This window comes from Triticum aestivum, chromosome 6D (genome assembly GCF_018294505.1).
Source record: "Triticum aestivum cultivar Chinese Spring chromosome 6D, IWGSC CS RefSeq v2.1, whole genome shotgun sequence".
Classification (NCBI taxonomy): Eukaryota; Viridiplantae; Streptophyta; class Magnoliopsida; order Poales; family Poaceae; genus Triticum; species Triticum aestivum.
The window spans coordinates 119,492,085-119,505,794 of record NC_057811.1 but is presented as its reverse complement, the minus strand read 5'-3'; the positions used below and the strand labels follow the sequence as shown (position 1 = coordinate 119,505,794).

The 13,710-nt window shown below is 42.6% G+C and overlaps 1 protein-coding gene across 1 annotated transcript; it reads right to left on the bottom strand.

The window, feature by feature from the left end:
• Positions 1–5,415: 5,415 nt before the first annotated feature.
• LOC123144002 (ABC transporter B family member 19) lies at positions 5,416–13,609 on the bottom strand. The gene is made up of 10 exons (XM_044563010.1): positions 12,370–13,609; positions 12,174–12,228; positions 11,036–11,211; positions 10,725–10,925; positions 10,385–10,644; positions 9,945–10,258; positions 8,747–8,970; positions 8,141–8,493; positions 7,525–7,934; positions 5,416–7,409 (listed from the first exon to the last, which is right to left on the bottom strand). The coding sequence occupies exons 1-10, from the start codon at positions 12,643–12,645 to the stop codon at positions 5,911–5,913; spliced, it is 3,768 nt and encodes a 1,255-aa protein (XP_044418945.1). The 5' UTR covers positions 12,646–13,609; the 3' UTR covers positions 5,416–5,910.
• Between the last annotated feature and the right edge of the window lie 101 nt (positions 13,610–13,710).

The following is a 13,710-nucleotide window of genomic DNA, read 5'->3' as shown; positions in this document are numbered from 1 at the left end:
TCATGGGAGGGGGCGCGCCACCTCCTGGGCTGCTGTCCTCTCTCTCCCCTCAGGCCCACTAAGGCCCAATACTTCCCCGGGGGGTTCCGGTAACCCCTCAGGCACTCCGGTTTTCTCCGAAATCACCCGGAACACTTCCGGTGTCCGAATATAGTCATCCAATGTATTGATCTTTACGTCTCGACCATTTCGAGACTCCTCGTCATGTTCGTGATCATATCCGGGACTCCGAACTACCTTGAGTACATCAAGACACAAAAACTCATAATACCGATCGTCACCGAACTTTAAGCGTGCGGACCCTACGGGTTCGAGAACTATGTAGACATGACCGAGACACGTCTCCGGTCAATAACCAATAGCGGAACCTGGATGCTCATATTGGCTCCCACATATTCTACGAAGATCTTTATCGGTCAAACCGCATAACAACATACGTTGTTCCCTTTGTCATCAGTATGTTACTTGCCCGAGGTCCGATCGTCGGTATCTCAATACCTAGTTCAATCTCGTTACTGGCAAGTCTCTTTACTCGTTCCGTAATACATCATCCCGCAACTAACTCACTAGTTACAATGCTTGCAAGGCTTATAGTGATGTGTATTACCGAGTGGGCCCAGAGATACCTCTCCGACAATCGGAGTGACAAATCCTAATCTCGAAATACGCCAACCCAACAAGTACCTTCGGAGACACCTGTAGAGCACCTTTATAATCACCCAGTTACGTTGTGACGTTTGGTAGCACACAAAGTGTTCCTCCGGTAAACGGGAGTTGCATAATCTCATAGTCATAGGAACATGTATAAGTCATGAAGAAAGCAATAGCAACATACTAAACGATCAAGTGCTAAGTTAACGAAATGGGTCAAGTCAATCACATCATTCGCCTAATGATGTGATCCCGTTAATCAAATGACAACTCATGTCTATGGCTAGGAAACATAACCATCTTTGATCAACGAGCTAGTCAAGTAGAGGCATACTAGTGACACTCTGTTTGTCTATGTATTCACACATGTATCATGTTTCCGGTTAATACAATTCTAGCATGAATAATAAACATTTATCATGATATAAGGAAATAAATAATAACTTTATTATTGCCTCTAGGGCATATTTCCTTCACTTTCATCAATATTATCTGTTTCAATAATTTCATTCTCTCTAACTCTAGCAAGTTGTTCGTCAAGAAATTCACCTAATCGCACAGTATCATTAAGCATAGAAGTAGTTTCATCATAAGCATCATGTATAGCAGAAGTGGCATCATCAATAACATGCGACATATCAGAATCAATAGCAGGTGTAGGTTTCGCAAGTTTACTCAAAACAGAAGGTGAATCAAGTGCAGATCTAGATGGCAGTTCCTTACCTCCCCTCGTAGTTGAGGGATAAATCTTGGTTCTTTCAGCTTTCAAGTTCCTCATAGTGATCAACAGATATAAATCCAAAGTGACTCAAAGAATAGAGCTATGCTCCCCGGAAACGGCGCCAGAAAATAGTCTTCATAACCCACAAGTATAGGGGATTGCAACAGTTTTTGAGGGTGGAGTATTGAACCCAAATTTATTGATTTGACACAAGGGGAGCCAAAGAATATTCTCAAGTATTAGCAGCTGAGTTGTCAATTCAACCACACCTGAAAGACTTAATATCTGCAGCAAAGTAATTAGTACCAAAGTAGTATGGAAGTAACGGTAACGGTGGCAAAAGTAACAGTAGCAGTTTTGTAGTAATCGTAATTGTGGATCGGTGGAGAGGGAGAGCAAAGCACCTTGGGTGCTGCCATTGCCATTGCCAAGAATATATAGGCGCGGGGCGCCAGTACAACAGGGGCGCGGAGCGCCAGTACAACACACACAGAGAGAGAGCGCGTAGCGCTAGTACGTGCATGGGATCGTGGGTAGATGCATGCAGTACGTGGGAGAGTGGAGAGAACTGCTAACAGTAACAGTGACAACAGAAAAGTAACTAAGCAAAGATCAATATGTGAAAAGCTCGTAGGCAATGGATCAATGATGGATAATTATATCGGATGCGATTCCTCATGCAACAGTTATAACATAGGGTGACACAGAACGAGATCCAGTTCATCAATGTAATGTAGGCATGTATTCCGAATATAGTCATACGTGCTTATGGAAAAGAACTTGCATGACATCTTTTGTCCTACCCTCCCGTGGCAGTGGGGTCCTATTGGAAACTAAGGGATATTAAGGCCTCCTTTTAATAGAGTACCGGACCAAAGCATTAACACTTAGTGAATACATGAACTCCTCAAACTACGGTCATCACCGGGAGTGGTCCCGATTATTGTCACTTCGGGGTTGACGGATCATAACACATAGTAGGTGACTATTGACTTGCAAGATAGGACCAAGAACTCACATATATTCATGAAAACATAATAGGTTCAGATCTGAATTCATGGCACTCGGGCCCTAGTGACAAGCATTAAGCATATCAAAGTCATAGCAACATCAATCTTAGAACATAATGGATACTAGGGATCAAACCCTAACAAAACTAACTCGGTTATATGGTAAATCTCATCCAACCCATCACCGTCCAGCAAGCCTACGATGGGATTACTCACGCACGGCGGTGAGCATCATGAAATTGGTGATGGAGGAAGGTTGATGATGACGATGGCGACTGATTCCCCTCTCTGGAGCACCGAACGGACTCCAGATCAGCCCTCCCGAGAGAGATTAGGGCTTGGCGGCGGCTCCGTATCGTAAAATGCGATGAATCCTTCTCTCTGATTTTTCTCTCCCCGAACGTGAATATATGGAGTTGGAGTTGAGGTCGGTGGAGTCTCAGGGGGCCCACGAGGCAGGGGGCGCGCCCTGCACCCTCGTGGACAGGGTGTGGCCCCCCTGATGCTGATTCTTTCGCCAGTATTTTTTATTATTTCCAAAACGTGTCTCCGTGGATTTTCATGTCATTCCGAGAACTTTTATTTCTGCACAAAAATAACACCATGGCAATTCTGCTGAAAACAGCGTCAGTCCGGGTTAGTTCCATTCAAATCATGCAAGTTAGAGTCCAAAACAAGGGCAAAAGTGTTTGGGAAAGTAGATACGTTGGAGACATATCAGAAGGCTGCCTCTACCTCGGCCAGGGACGGGGGCGGGACAGACTAGGGCATCTACGTCCACCCGGGCACAACAACGACGATGGCGGACTTTGCCTCATCCGGCGGCGTGACGGGCGGCGGTGGGGTGGTGAACGAGATTTGGGGCGGTACAGTGATAAGACGAACCGGATTTTCTTGTTCTTTTCTTTCAATGATAGGTGGACCCCCACAGGCTCACACATGATGATAACATTAACCAATTGTCGCCGTTACATGTGTTAGGTGGTGCCATGTCAGCCTGACTAGCGGTCCCCATCTATCATAAACACACTCAATTGAGCCAAATCCACTTACCAGTGTTTTTGTAAATAGATTACGATAGCCACGGTGTTTTCTGCAAAAAAATAAAGTAATGTAGTGTTTTTTACTAACCTAGCCTTTAAAGTGGTTGTTTCTTGCAATTTACTCATCTGGATGTGGATGGTGGCGACAAGTGTCGGTGCCCTCTTTCTAAGATGAGTCTGGTTAGGGTTTCCAGAGAGGACAACAGAAGAAGAAGCGTCTGGACAGAGGCTGGTGTAAATATCAAACTTTCTTGACGCGACAACAGAAGAAGAAGCATCAGGATAGAGACGACATTTATTCTTCCTCGGCCATCTCTAACAGCATGACCCCAAAGTTGTAAATATCAAACTTTCTTGATATGACACCAGAGCTCATAGATATCATCTCATGAGCTATGTAACCAACAGTTCCTCGTAAGGCGCTTAGTAGCACAAATTGTTTCCCTTTGGGTATAGTTTGACGAGACCAAAATCATTAATTTTTGGGACAAAATTGTTGTCAAACAAGATGTCGTCCGTCTTGATGTCAAAGTGTAGCATCTGTATCTCACACCCTTAGTGCGGGTAGTTGATATCCCTAGTAATGCCTCAGTGAGCTTGTCCCATGGGAAACTCTTCTCGACTGAGAAGATGTATTTGTCCACATAATCTCGAGGCATGTACTCATAGATAGACGCCCTCCTAATTTCCTCTAAGCAGAACCCCACCACATTGACATGGTGGATCCTACCAATGGTGAGGACTTCACTTATGAAATCTTCTCCACTGCAATTACAATGACATGGACGATGTCTAGGAGTAGCATACCCTTGCACACAGATCCTTAACCACATTGGACCACCGTGTCTCTGTAATGGCTTGTGACCGCAACTTTGTCTGTGTAGGTGTACTATTGGAAATATGCCGTAGAGGCAATAATATTATATTATTATATTTTCGTTTTCATAATTAAGAGTTTATATTTCATGTTATAATTGCTATGATTCTGAAATATGTGATTCAGTGGAATACTTATATGCACGTGTGGGATGATAAATAGTAAAATACAGGTTCCCGGTCTTGTCTCTGAGACTAGCTCAAGTGTTGTCGATGATCATGTTTTCTGGATCTCAAAATATCGTTAAGTATAACGATAGTCCTGAAACAACGTTGAGCGTATGACGTTAGAAGAACGATCATATTGAATCGACCCAATATTGTTTGTTATACTTAGAGATAACATCTTCTGTAATTAATTGTTATAACACAGAGTGGTAGCATGTGTTTTAGTTCCTCGGACCATGAGAGTATCGTAGTCACTTCCTATTGTACGGTGAGCTTTGGAGTTGCTGAAACATCATCTGTAACAATGTGATCATAATCAACTTACGGGTTCATCGAAAATTTTGACAAGGGACTAGGGACTAGATAGCTCGAGAGTGGGATCTGCTCCTCCGACAATGAAGAGATATTCTTAGGGCCCTCTTGGTGTGATGGCATCCATCATCGTCTGGCCAGACACATATGACTACATCACGAGGATGCCGGAACATTTCAACGAGAATGAAGAACAATACCGACAACGAAGATTCATATTACCATATGACGAAATCATCCTATTCAGTCACCATAATAATACTTCAGCAACATTTTCTAGGCCATACCATTCATTCATCAAGTTATCAAAAAAGGTCTTGTGAAGTAAGCACTTCAATTGAAGTCCAACCCACACATCATCAATAACTCTGTTTTCTGATTCACCACACAGTAGAGATCCCAGGATTGGGTTGCCAAAGGGAAGGGACATTCCCAAACCAACTATCTTCCCAAAATCTCACTAATCTTCCATTGCCAACATGCCGCTTATAACCCAATTGAACAGCCTTCATTGCCCACATCACCCCTTTCCAATACGGAGAGGGGTGTGTGTCATGACAGCAAGGAATAGTTGGATTTCTGGTATTTATATACTTAGAACGTATAACTTGCGCGGACGATAACTGCTGGCAGATGATGTCCCTAGCCAAACTCTAAATTTCCATATTGGAGAAGTATGGATTTTCGAGAAGAGAGGAGCCGTGCACAATATAACTGTAACTGGAATGTAACTTTTGCCTTGCAAAGTAAAGATCCTCTTGGAGTTTGGATGTAAGTTGTAGTTCTGTTTTCTGAAAGCGGGGCAAGCAGCCCACTTGAACTTTCCATTGCACCGCGGTTGACACGGTAAATATATGAGTCGGCATACAGGGAAACACGGCTGTAAGTGACAATTAGCTTATCCAGTGCACAGGGCTGCAAGTTTCCCCATCAAGACAAGACCGAAACTCAGTCATATCCAATGTTTTAAATAGCGGGCTATTGCCAAATAGCGGCGGACCTTAAAATCAGCTATAGCTCCGCTATAGCGGGCTATTTGTACATGGGACCATTTAGCGGCACTCTAGTGAAAAGGCTATATAGTGGCTATTTAAAACATTGGTCATATCAGAGAACCATGAAAAGAAAATCAGTCCTTCGCCCCTTTGACCTGCACACGGTACATCCGCGAGTAAACACCGTTGCTCGCAGAGACCAGCGTCTCATGGCTGCCCAACTCGACCACCGCACCTTTCTCCATCACGACGATCACATCCGCGTTCGCCACCGTGGACAGCCGGTGCGCGATCGTGATGCTCGTGGTCGTGCTCGACGACGCCTCGCCGATACCGCTCTTCCCCCACCCCTTCGCGGCCAGGGAGCTCATCACCACCCTCTCGGACTCGCCGTCCAGGGCGCTGGTCGCCTCGTCCAGCAGCAGTATGGCAGGCTTCTTCAGAATGGTCCTGGCGATGGCGATCCGCTGCTTCTGGCCCCCGGAGAGCTGGCTCCCTTTGTCCCCGACCACGGTGCCATACCCCGCCGACAGGCCGCTGATGAACTCGTGGATGTTGGCCTCCGTCGCGGCCTCCACTATCTCCGCCTCCGACGCGCCTTCGTTGCCGTAGCCGATGTTCTCCCGGATGGACAGGTTGAACAGGATGGGCTCCTGCTGGACCAGCCCTATCTGCCTCCTCAGCCACTTCAGGTTGTAGTCCCTGATGTCCTTGCTGTCTACAAGCACTCTTCCTTGGCTAGGCTCGTAGAACCTTAGCAGGAGCGCGAACACCGTGGACTTCCCGGCACCGCTCGGGCCGACCAAGGCGACCCTCTGGCCTGGCTCAATGGCGAGACTGAAGCCATCCAGAATGGTCACCTTTGCTCTGGAGGGATAGCTGAAGCTGACGCCTTCAAACGCGACGCCACCCACAATTCTGTCTTCTTCATCATGAGACGCTTTTGGTACATCCAGCACGATGATCTGCGTCTCTCTGTCGAGAATGTCGAGCGCAGGGTCCAGCACTGCGAGGGCCGACATGACCATAGGGATCAAGGTCCATAGCTCCGTGATGGAAGGCACCGTCAGCGCGAACGTCTGGTATGACCGCACACAGTTTTCAAATGTCGCCAGTCCCTTGCCGATCAGCGCGATGGTGCAGCTCAACTGGACGGCGTGCGTCATGTGCCATAGGCAGAGCGCAACCCCCTGCAACGCCCCATACTTGATGCTCTCCATCCTGATTGTCCGCATCGGTTCTTGAAGCGCTAGGTCCGCTTTCCTGAGTATCTCCTCTTCCTGAACGAAAGACGCCACGGTGCGGATGTTGCTGACGGCCTCTGAGGTGAGCGAGATGAGCTTTTGGTGGGAAGTGGAGACGTCAGTGGCAAAGCCTTTCGCTGACCTGACTTGTACGAGGCCGGCGATTAGGTGGCACGGCATCATAGCATATACGGCTAGAGCCATCCTCCAGTTCACTGCTGTGCTTAACACCGTTGCTATCAGGATGGAAGAGATGCATTGAACGATGACGGACATCCGGTCGGATATAACCGTTTTGATCATTGAGGTGTCGCTGACAACACGTGCAGTCAGGAAGCCGACGCTGTTCCTGGGTTCTTCGAACCAACCTACCTCGCTCCGAAGAACGACTGCATTTAGCAAAGAGAGATGGTGTTACATTAAAGACAATGACCGTCCATTTACCTCTGTGCTAAGTGCAGCTGGCGAGAGAGCCAAAACTCTATGTTCGTGCGTGTGTCATACCTGAAAAGAGGGCCTCCCTTAGGTTATTCATCGCCCTTTCGCCGACCAGGCCGTAAATATAGTGCTGAAAGATGTTACTGAAGAATGTTAAGAACCCAACTAGGAACAAAATTACCGAGTATTTGCCAACTATTCTCTGCGCATCTGTCCCCAGGTATGCCATGGCAACCGTTATAATGAAGAAAGCAAATATAGGCCTCGAGATCCCAGAGACTGCTGCTGCCGTAGAACCCAGCAGAACTTTACCAGGCACAAGTTTAAATGTTCGAAGAAATATTCTGTAGAAAGCAGATGTTCTCTTTCTGGCCCCTTGCTTCGGTTGCTTTGAGGTCAATTCAATTTTCTTCTCTTTATCATCTGCAGCGAAAGATGGCTTGTTGTCTTGTTCTTCTTCGTCTTGTTCAGTGATTCTGTTTTACCACTCAAAATAAACTAGTGAGTGCGTTGTACCCTTATCATAAGTAATCAAATTAGGTACTTTATGTTGGTCCAGTTTAGAAAAACATATTTTCAGCACAGCGCCGATTCATCTTTTGTCACGGGGAACTCTTGTGATGATGGATTTGATAAGGGGATATTATACAGTGTAAAGAAGCATGCAATTGATTACATTTACCTTTCTCTACTCTGGCCAGATTCCTTCTCTAGATTCTGCATGTTACATACACTCGAGTAGAATGCACTTTTTTCCAGCAATTCTTTGTGAGTTCCAGAATGAGCTACTCTTCCATTCTCCACAACAACAATCTTGTCCGCGTTTATAATTGTTGATATTCTGTGGGCAATCAAGATAACAGTTCTCCCTTGCATAGCTCTGTCAAGAGCATCCTGAACTAGCTTCTCGGATTCTGAATCAAGAGCACTTGTGGCTTCATCAAGCAGAAGAATTGGAGGATTTTTTAGAATAGCCCTTGCGATCGCTATTCTCTGTTTCTGGCCTCCTGATAGTTGCACACCTCTTTCTCCTACCTGAAGTAATCCATGAATAGGGGTAATGCTCACTATTATAAAGATTTGGTATCTAAATAAGTTAGCGATCCTTTATGCAACAAATTGCTGCTCGCTATGGACTACCTAGGGATAGGGACAATGGAGTGCCCAATTTGAAATGTAGTCTGCATTTCTGTAAGGCTATTAAACTCAATAATTTTACTTAGAACATAGAATAAAAGAGAGATTTGTGAAATTTTCACTGTCCTTGCTTTGTGAACATAAGTCTTACCTCAGTTGAGTATTGGTTTGGAAGTTTGCAAATAAAGGTGTGCACATTAGCTGTTTTTGCTGCTTCAATGACCTCTTCATCAGTTGCACTCATTTTGCCAATTCTCAAATTATCAGAAATAGTACCAGAAAAGAGTGATGGTTCTTGAGACACTGAACCTATATTTCTCCTCAGGGACTTCAGATCAAGTTCCTTAATGTTTTGACCGTCAATTAATATGTCACCTGCATTCCACACCGTATTACAAACACAAGTAAAACCTGAAAATTTTACATTTTACACATCATTTGAATTTTCCTTTTTTTTTGCAACAATTGGTTCTGTTTGACATGTCAACATATTATTTAACTTTTGGTGTAGAATATAATATGATTGTTTTCTTTTTCCACTGCAAAATCTTGCAATAACATTTCCGCATTCTAAAAACGATCTTCTCCTTAATTCCTCTATTCTGGCATCATGTTGCATTTGTGACAACTTAAGTATGTTCAAAGGGTTTCACCATTAGGAAAATATCAAAAAATTAGTTTTTCTTTTTATTAAAAAACAAAAGATAATATAAATTAAGAAAAGGTAAATTAAAATACTGGAAATACGGGAAAATGATGGATCACTTTTGAACCAGTAAGAAAATTTAGTAATATTTTATAACAGGATATACTTAAGATGTTGCAAAAAAGGTTAAGTTTTTTCTAAATTTTTACACTAGGATTTCTCATCAGAATATTTGCACTATGGAAACATATCGATATTTCTAAAGTTTATGGGACCCTTAAAATTTACCCGTTGTAAATTGTTTAATTTATTTTTACATCTTTGCTTCAGAAATTAAAATTATTCAGTGGCTCACTATTTGTTTTGAATTTTATCTGTTCTTCTTGATTTACAATCTCTAAGTTTATAATGATTTCTGGTATTTCTCTCCGCTCATCTATTTTTCTTAATGCATGGAAGTGGCAGAAACAAAATAGGGTATGCTAGAACAAGTGGCACAACAGAGGACACCGTTTTCATAGCAAAAGGGGGATTGCAAGAGTTCCCCGTGACAAAAGATACTTTTGCAACTTTATTATGTCAAGAATGCAGTCTGAAGTCGTAAAATCAAGCACTGCTGAATACAGCCAAGCAAACTATATAAAGTTTATACACACCTCGGCTAAAGTTTGTGCGGTGTTAGGTATATGTCATAGACGTGTACCTGACATAGTATCGTAGAACCTCTGAACCAAAGAAATCACAGTGCTCTTCCCACATCCACTACTCCCGACAAGAGCCACAATTTTGCCTGCCGGTACAGCCAGCGAGAAACCTTGGAGAATTGGATTATCTTCACGGGATGGATATGTGAAATGCACCTCTCGTATTTCAATGTCACCAATGACCTTCTCCAGTATTCTTCCATTTGATTCAGAACTTATCACTGGATTTCTTTTGATAACCTTAAACACTTCTTTACCAGCAGCTTTTGCTTGACTGAAGATCTGAAGGTCTGGAGCTGCATTTGAGAGATATCTGAAATCACAGATAACAAAAATATCAGCACTGATTACTCCGCAGGATAATTATTTTGGATGAATAGTAATTTAGGATAACCATGCCAGTATGATATATTGCTAGAAAGGTAGTTCTCAGTATTACATTGCACCGGAGAGGATGTTAATAACAGCCGCAATTGTCTCACCCGCTTTCGCGGATCTTCTAGTTACTGCTACTGCTCCAACATAGATTGTCAGTGAGTACGAACAGAAAGTTACAATCTGTAACATTCCCAAACCTAGTCCTTTTATGAATGCCTCTTTCTTGCTTAACTTGTATTGCTTGTCCATGCATTTCACAAAGGATTTCATCGCCGAGTTTTCTCCAACAAATGAGAAGACAGTCTTGATATGTGAAAGAGTCTGCACAAATATATGTTTTATAATATACATTTAATACGGTAACCTACTTACTTCTAACAAAACTGTCATTGTGTAGGTACCTGTTCCACAACAGTGGTTGTTTCAGAGACGAAAGCTGTCCTTGTCATCGACATGCCAATCATTGTTTTAGCATATGTTGCTCCAACCACAAGAAGCATTGGAACAACTAACAGAGAGAGCATACCCACCTCCCAGCAGCACACAAAAGCAACAATGACAGCGACTAGGAATGTGGAGAAATTAGAAATAAAGTGACCCATCTGAGAAAAATAAGTAAGATACTGTTCATAATTTGACCATAAAACAATCTTTTTTGCTTCTCTTTGGATTACCAAACATACAGCGAATGCTATAACATGCAAACTGATACCTTCTCTCCAATTGCATCTTTTATGACGCTCATGTGATTAGTTGTTCCAGCCATGATGTTCGCGGTGGTTAAGTCGGTGTCAAAAGCTCCAACATCTTGACTGAGTACTGATCCCAGATATGCCCTCTGCATGCGTGTCATTTGTCTCTGACTTGTGTACATCCAACATGTAATTTCTGCAGCACAGGGACATTGTGGCAGAAACGTAAGACAGTTTATTTCAATATATACTGATGCCATTTCATATTATTTGTGTTTCCATCACGTGGTGTTTTCTTGTTCATGCACGAAGAGTTAAATAGAGATTGGTGCTACTATGAAATTCCCCGCTTTTATTATCATAAAGATTGTTTTCTGTGCACATTTCTTTGGGTTGTGATGTGCTGCTGTTCTTCTGAACTTCACATAATATTTTATGCCAAGCTATCGTCAGGTGGCTACTATAAGATGTTTGATTGGGGCATCAACACAAAATAATAAAATTCTAACCAGCTCTCCTTTTAGACCAATTCTGGTAACCAGTAAAATCACTGAAATTTCAACTTCAGCCGAACCACCTAAATTTTTTTAATTGACCAAAATTTGAGTTACATTTCAATCTGCCCGAAATTGTTTATCACTGAAAATTTTAACGGGCCGCTGAAATCAGCTAGAATTTCCATAATTTCAGTGAAAACTAGCTTTTGAAGAATCCTCTCAATTCAGCATTTTGGCCTAATTTCAACTCAAAGTTGCTTGGTACCAAGTTTCTCAAACCCAGGATTACATGTAGGCCATACTTGCATGCAACTTTGCAAATAGTGCCATGCAGAGAGTGACTTAGGCCCCACTGAAATTGACTGACACCTGGATGTTACGCACATTTTATATTTTATAAATAAGAACTTATATTCATATACAGAAGTTTCCACTGTAACTAGCATTAATGTTGTTTTGTGCCAAATGTTCATTACCTCAATACTATACAATAAGCATGCACTTATATTGTGCTACCATGTTGACTTGAAGTAATTCTACTATTCTTCAGTACTCTCATAACTGTGAAATAGTTTAGCTCATCACAATTAAGTAATACCATTAACTTTCATGATTTTGTTTACACTCGGTAAACTAGCAAAGTTAGAAGAGGTGTACTCACCAATCATTCCAGCAGGAAGTGTAATAATTGCCAAGGACCACATATATGGAAGTAACTACAAATCAGAACAAGAATATACACCGTCAGTGACATAGCCAACAGCTTTTTTAACCTTAATAAAATCAAACAAAAACACTTCATAAAATCTAATGATGTCTTATATCATGGCCTTGAATATTTTGGAAAGAAAATTAACCTTAGTAAGTTGATGGACAATTGCCTCCCGATTGCCTATGTTGTCCCCAAACATATCGACAGCTTTGCCAAGTATGTAATATGACATTGCAGGTGCCATGCCGTGTACGAAGGACCCAATTGTCCCTGATACCATGAGCAGCCAATCTAGCGCATCGGCGTAGCAAAGCAGGCAGAAGAATGGGAAAGGTTCATCAGCAACTGCTATTTCTGGTGGTGTGCTTTTCTTGTCATCCTCGGGTTTGAATGATTCGACGGGACAGTCCTTTTCTTCCATGAATGCCTTTGTTCTTGAGTCTTGCACTAGTTTGCAGAAGAGTAGCAGAAACACGAGTGATATATAGTAACCGACAGCTTGGTTCCAGGTACAAGGTAGGACAAAACCCTGTTACTCTCAAGGTTTATATGTTGGGCTGCTACAGCATGAAACCAGATAACAATAGTTTATTTCCCTAAATGAACATTAGCATGATGTATCAGCCTTAGCAGTTGCCGTTCTCAGTTGGAACTATTTTTGCTGCCACAGCATGACAACCATGCACATTCAAGCTGATACGCAAGACTTTTTGTTTGGAGCGACATGTGGCACTTGAATTTATTGACTGTAAGCTGCACCACTGTAAAATACAAAGCATGGATATTTTGCTGCTGTAACCATCTTTGTTTTCATCAACGAATTTTGTAAGAGTCAAGAAAACAAAACTACTGCCTAGGATCTTACCTCAGAGTCCCCTAACCCTACCAATTAAACACACTTTTGCCTCCTGATATGATGGCTTAATGAGATCAGGATGATTTCATTTAAATAATAGGTTAAGGAGTGCTCACATCACCAAGATTGGTGACTGGGAATATCTGGCGCATAATTTGAGGCTTTTTGAGCATATATAGTTTACTGCTGCATTTTTTGTCCAAGAAGAAAAAACTTAACAATTGCATATGTTCTCTGAACTTTATGCCCATTTTTCATCAGAACATAACAAACCTAACCCCTTCCGTACTTCGATAGCAGGTGGTTTACTCTCAGAATTTCTGAACAAAATCACAATCTTCAGCAACTAGCTTCTCCAGGTCCAGAAGGACAGTTGGAAGCAACAGAGAAATATAATTTTTAGCCAAATAGCAATGTTTCATTCATCTGGGCTCATCGAAACATCTTCAGACGTGCAGGCAGACTATGCATCCTAAACATGCCACGGTCCATGCCTTGATAGATCCATAAAGAACTTGCCACCTCGACTGAATCAACTGTTATATATTAAAAACAAGTATACAACCTGTAGTTATTTTGGATGAATCAGCTGTCTGCGCAGAAATAGCCGTCCCCTTTGTTCGTTCTTAA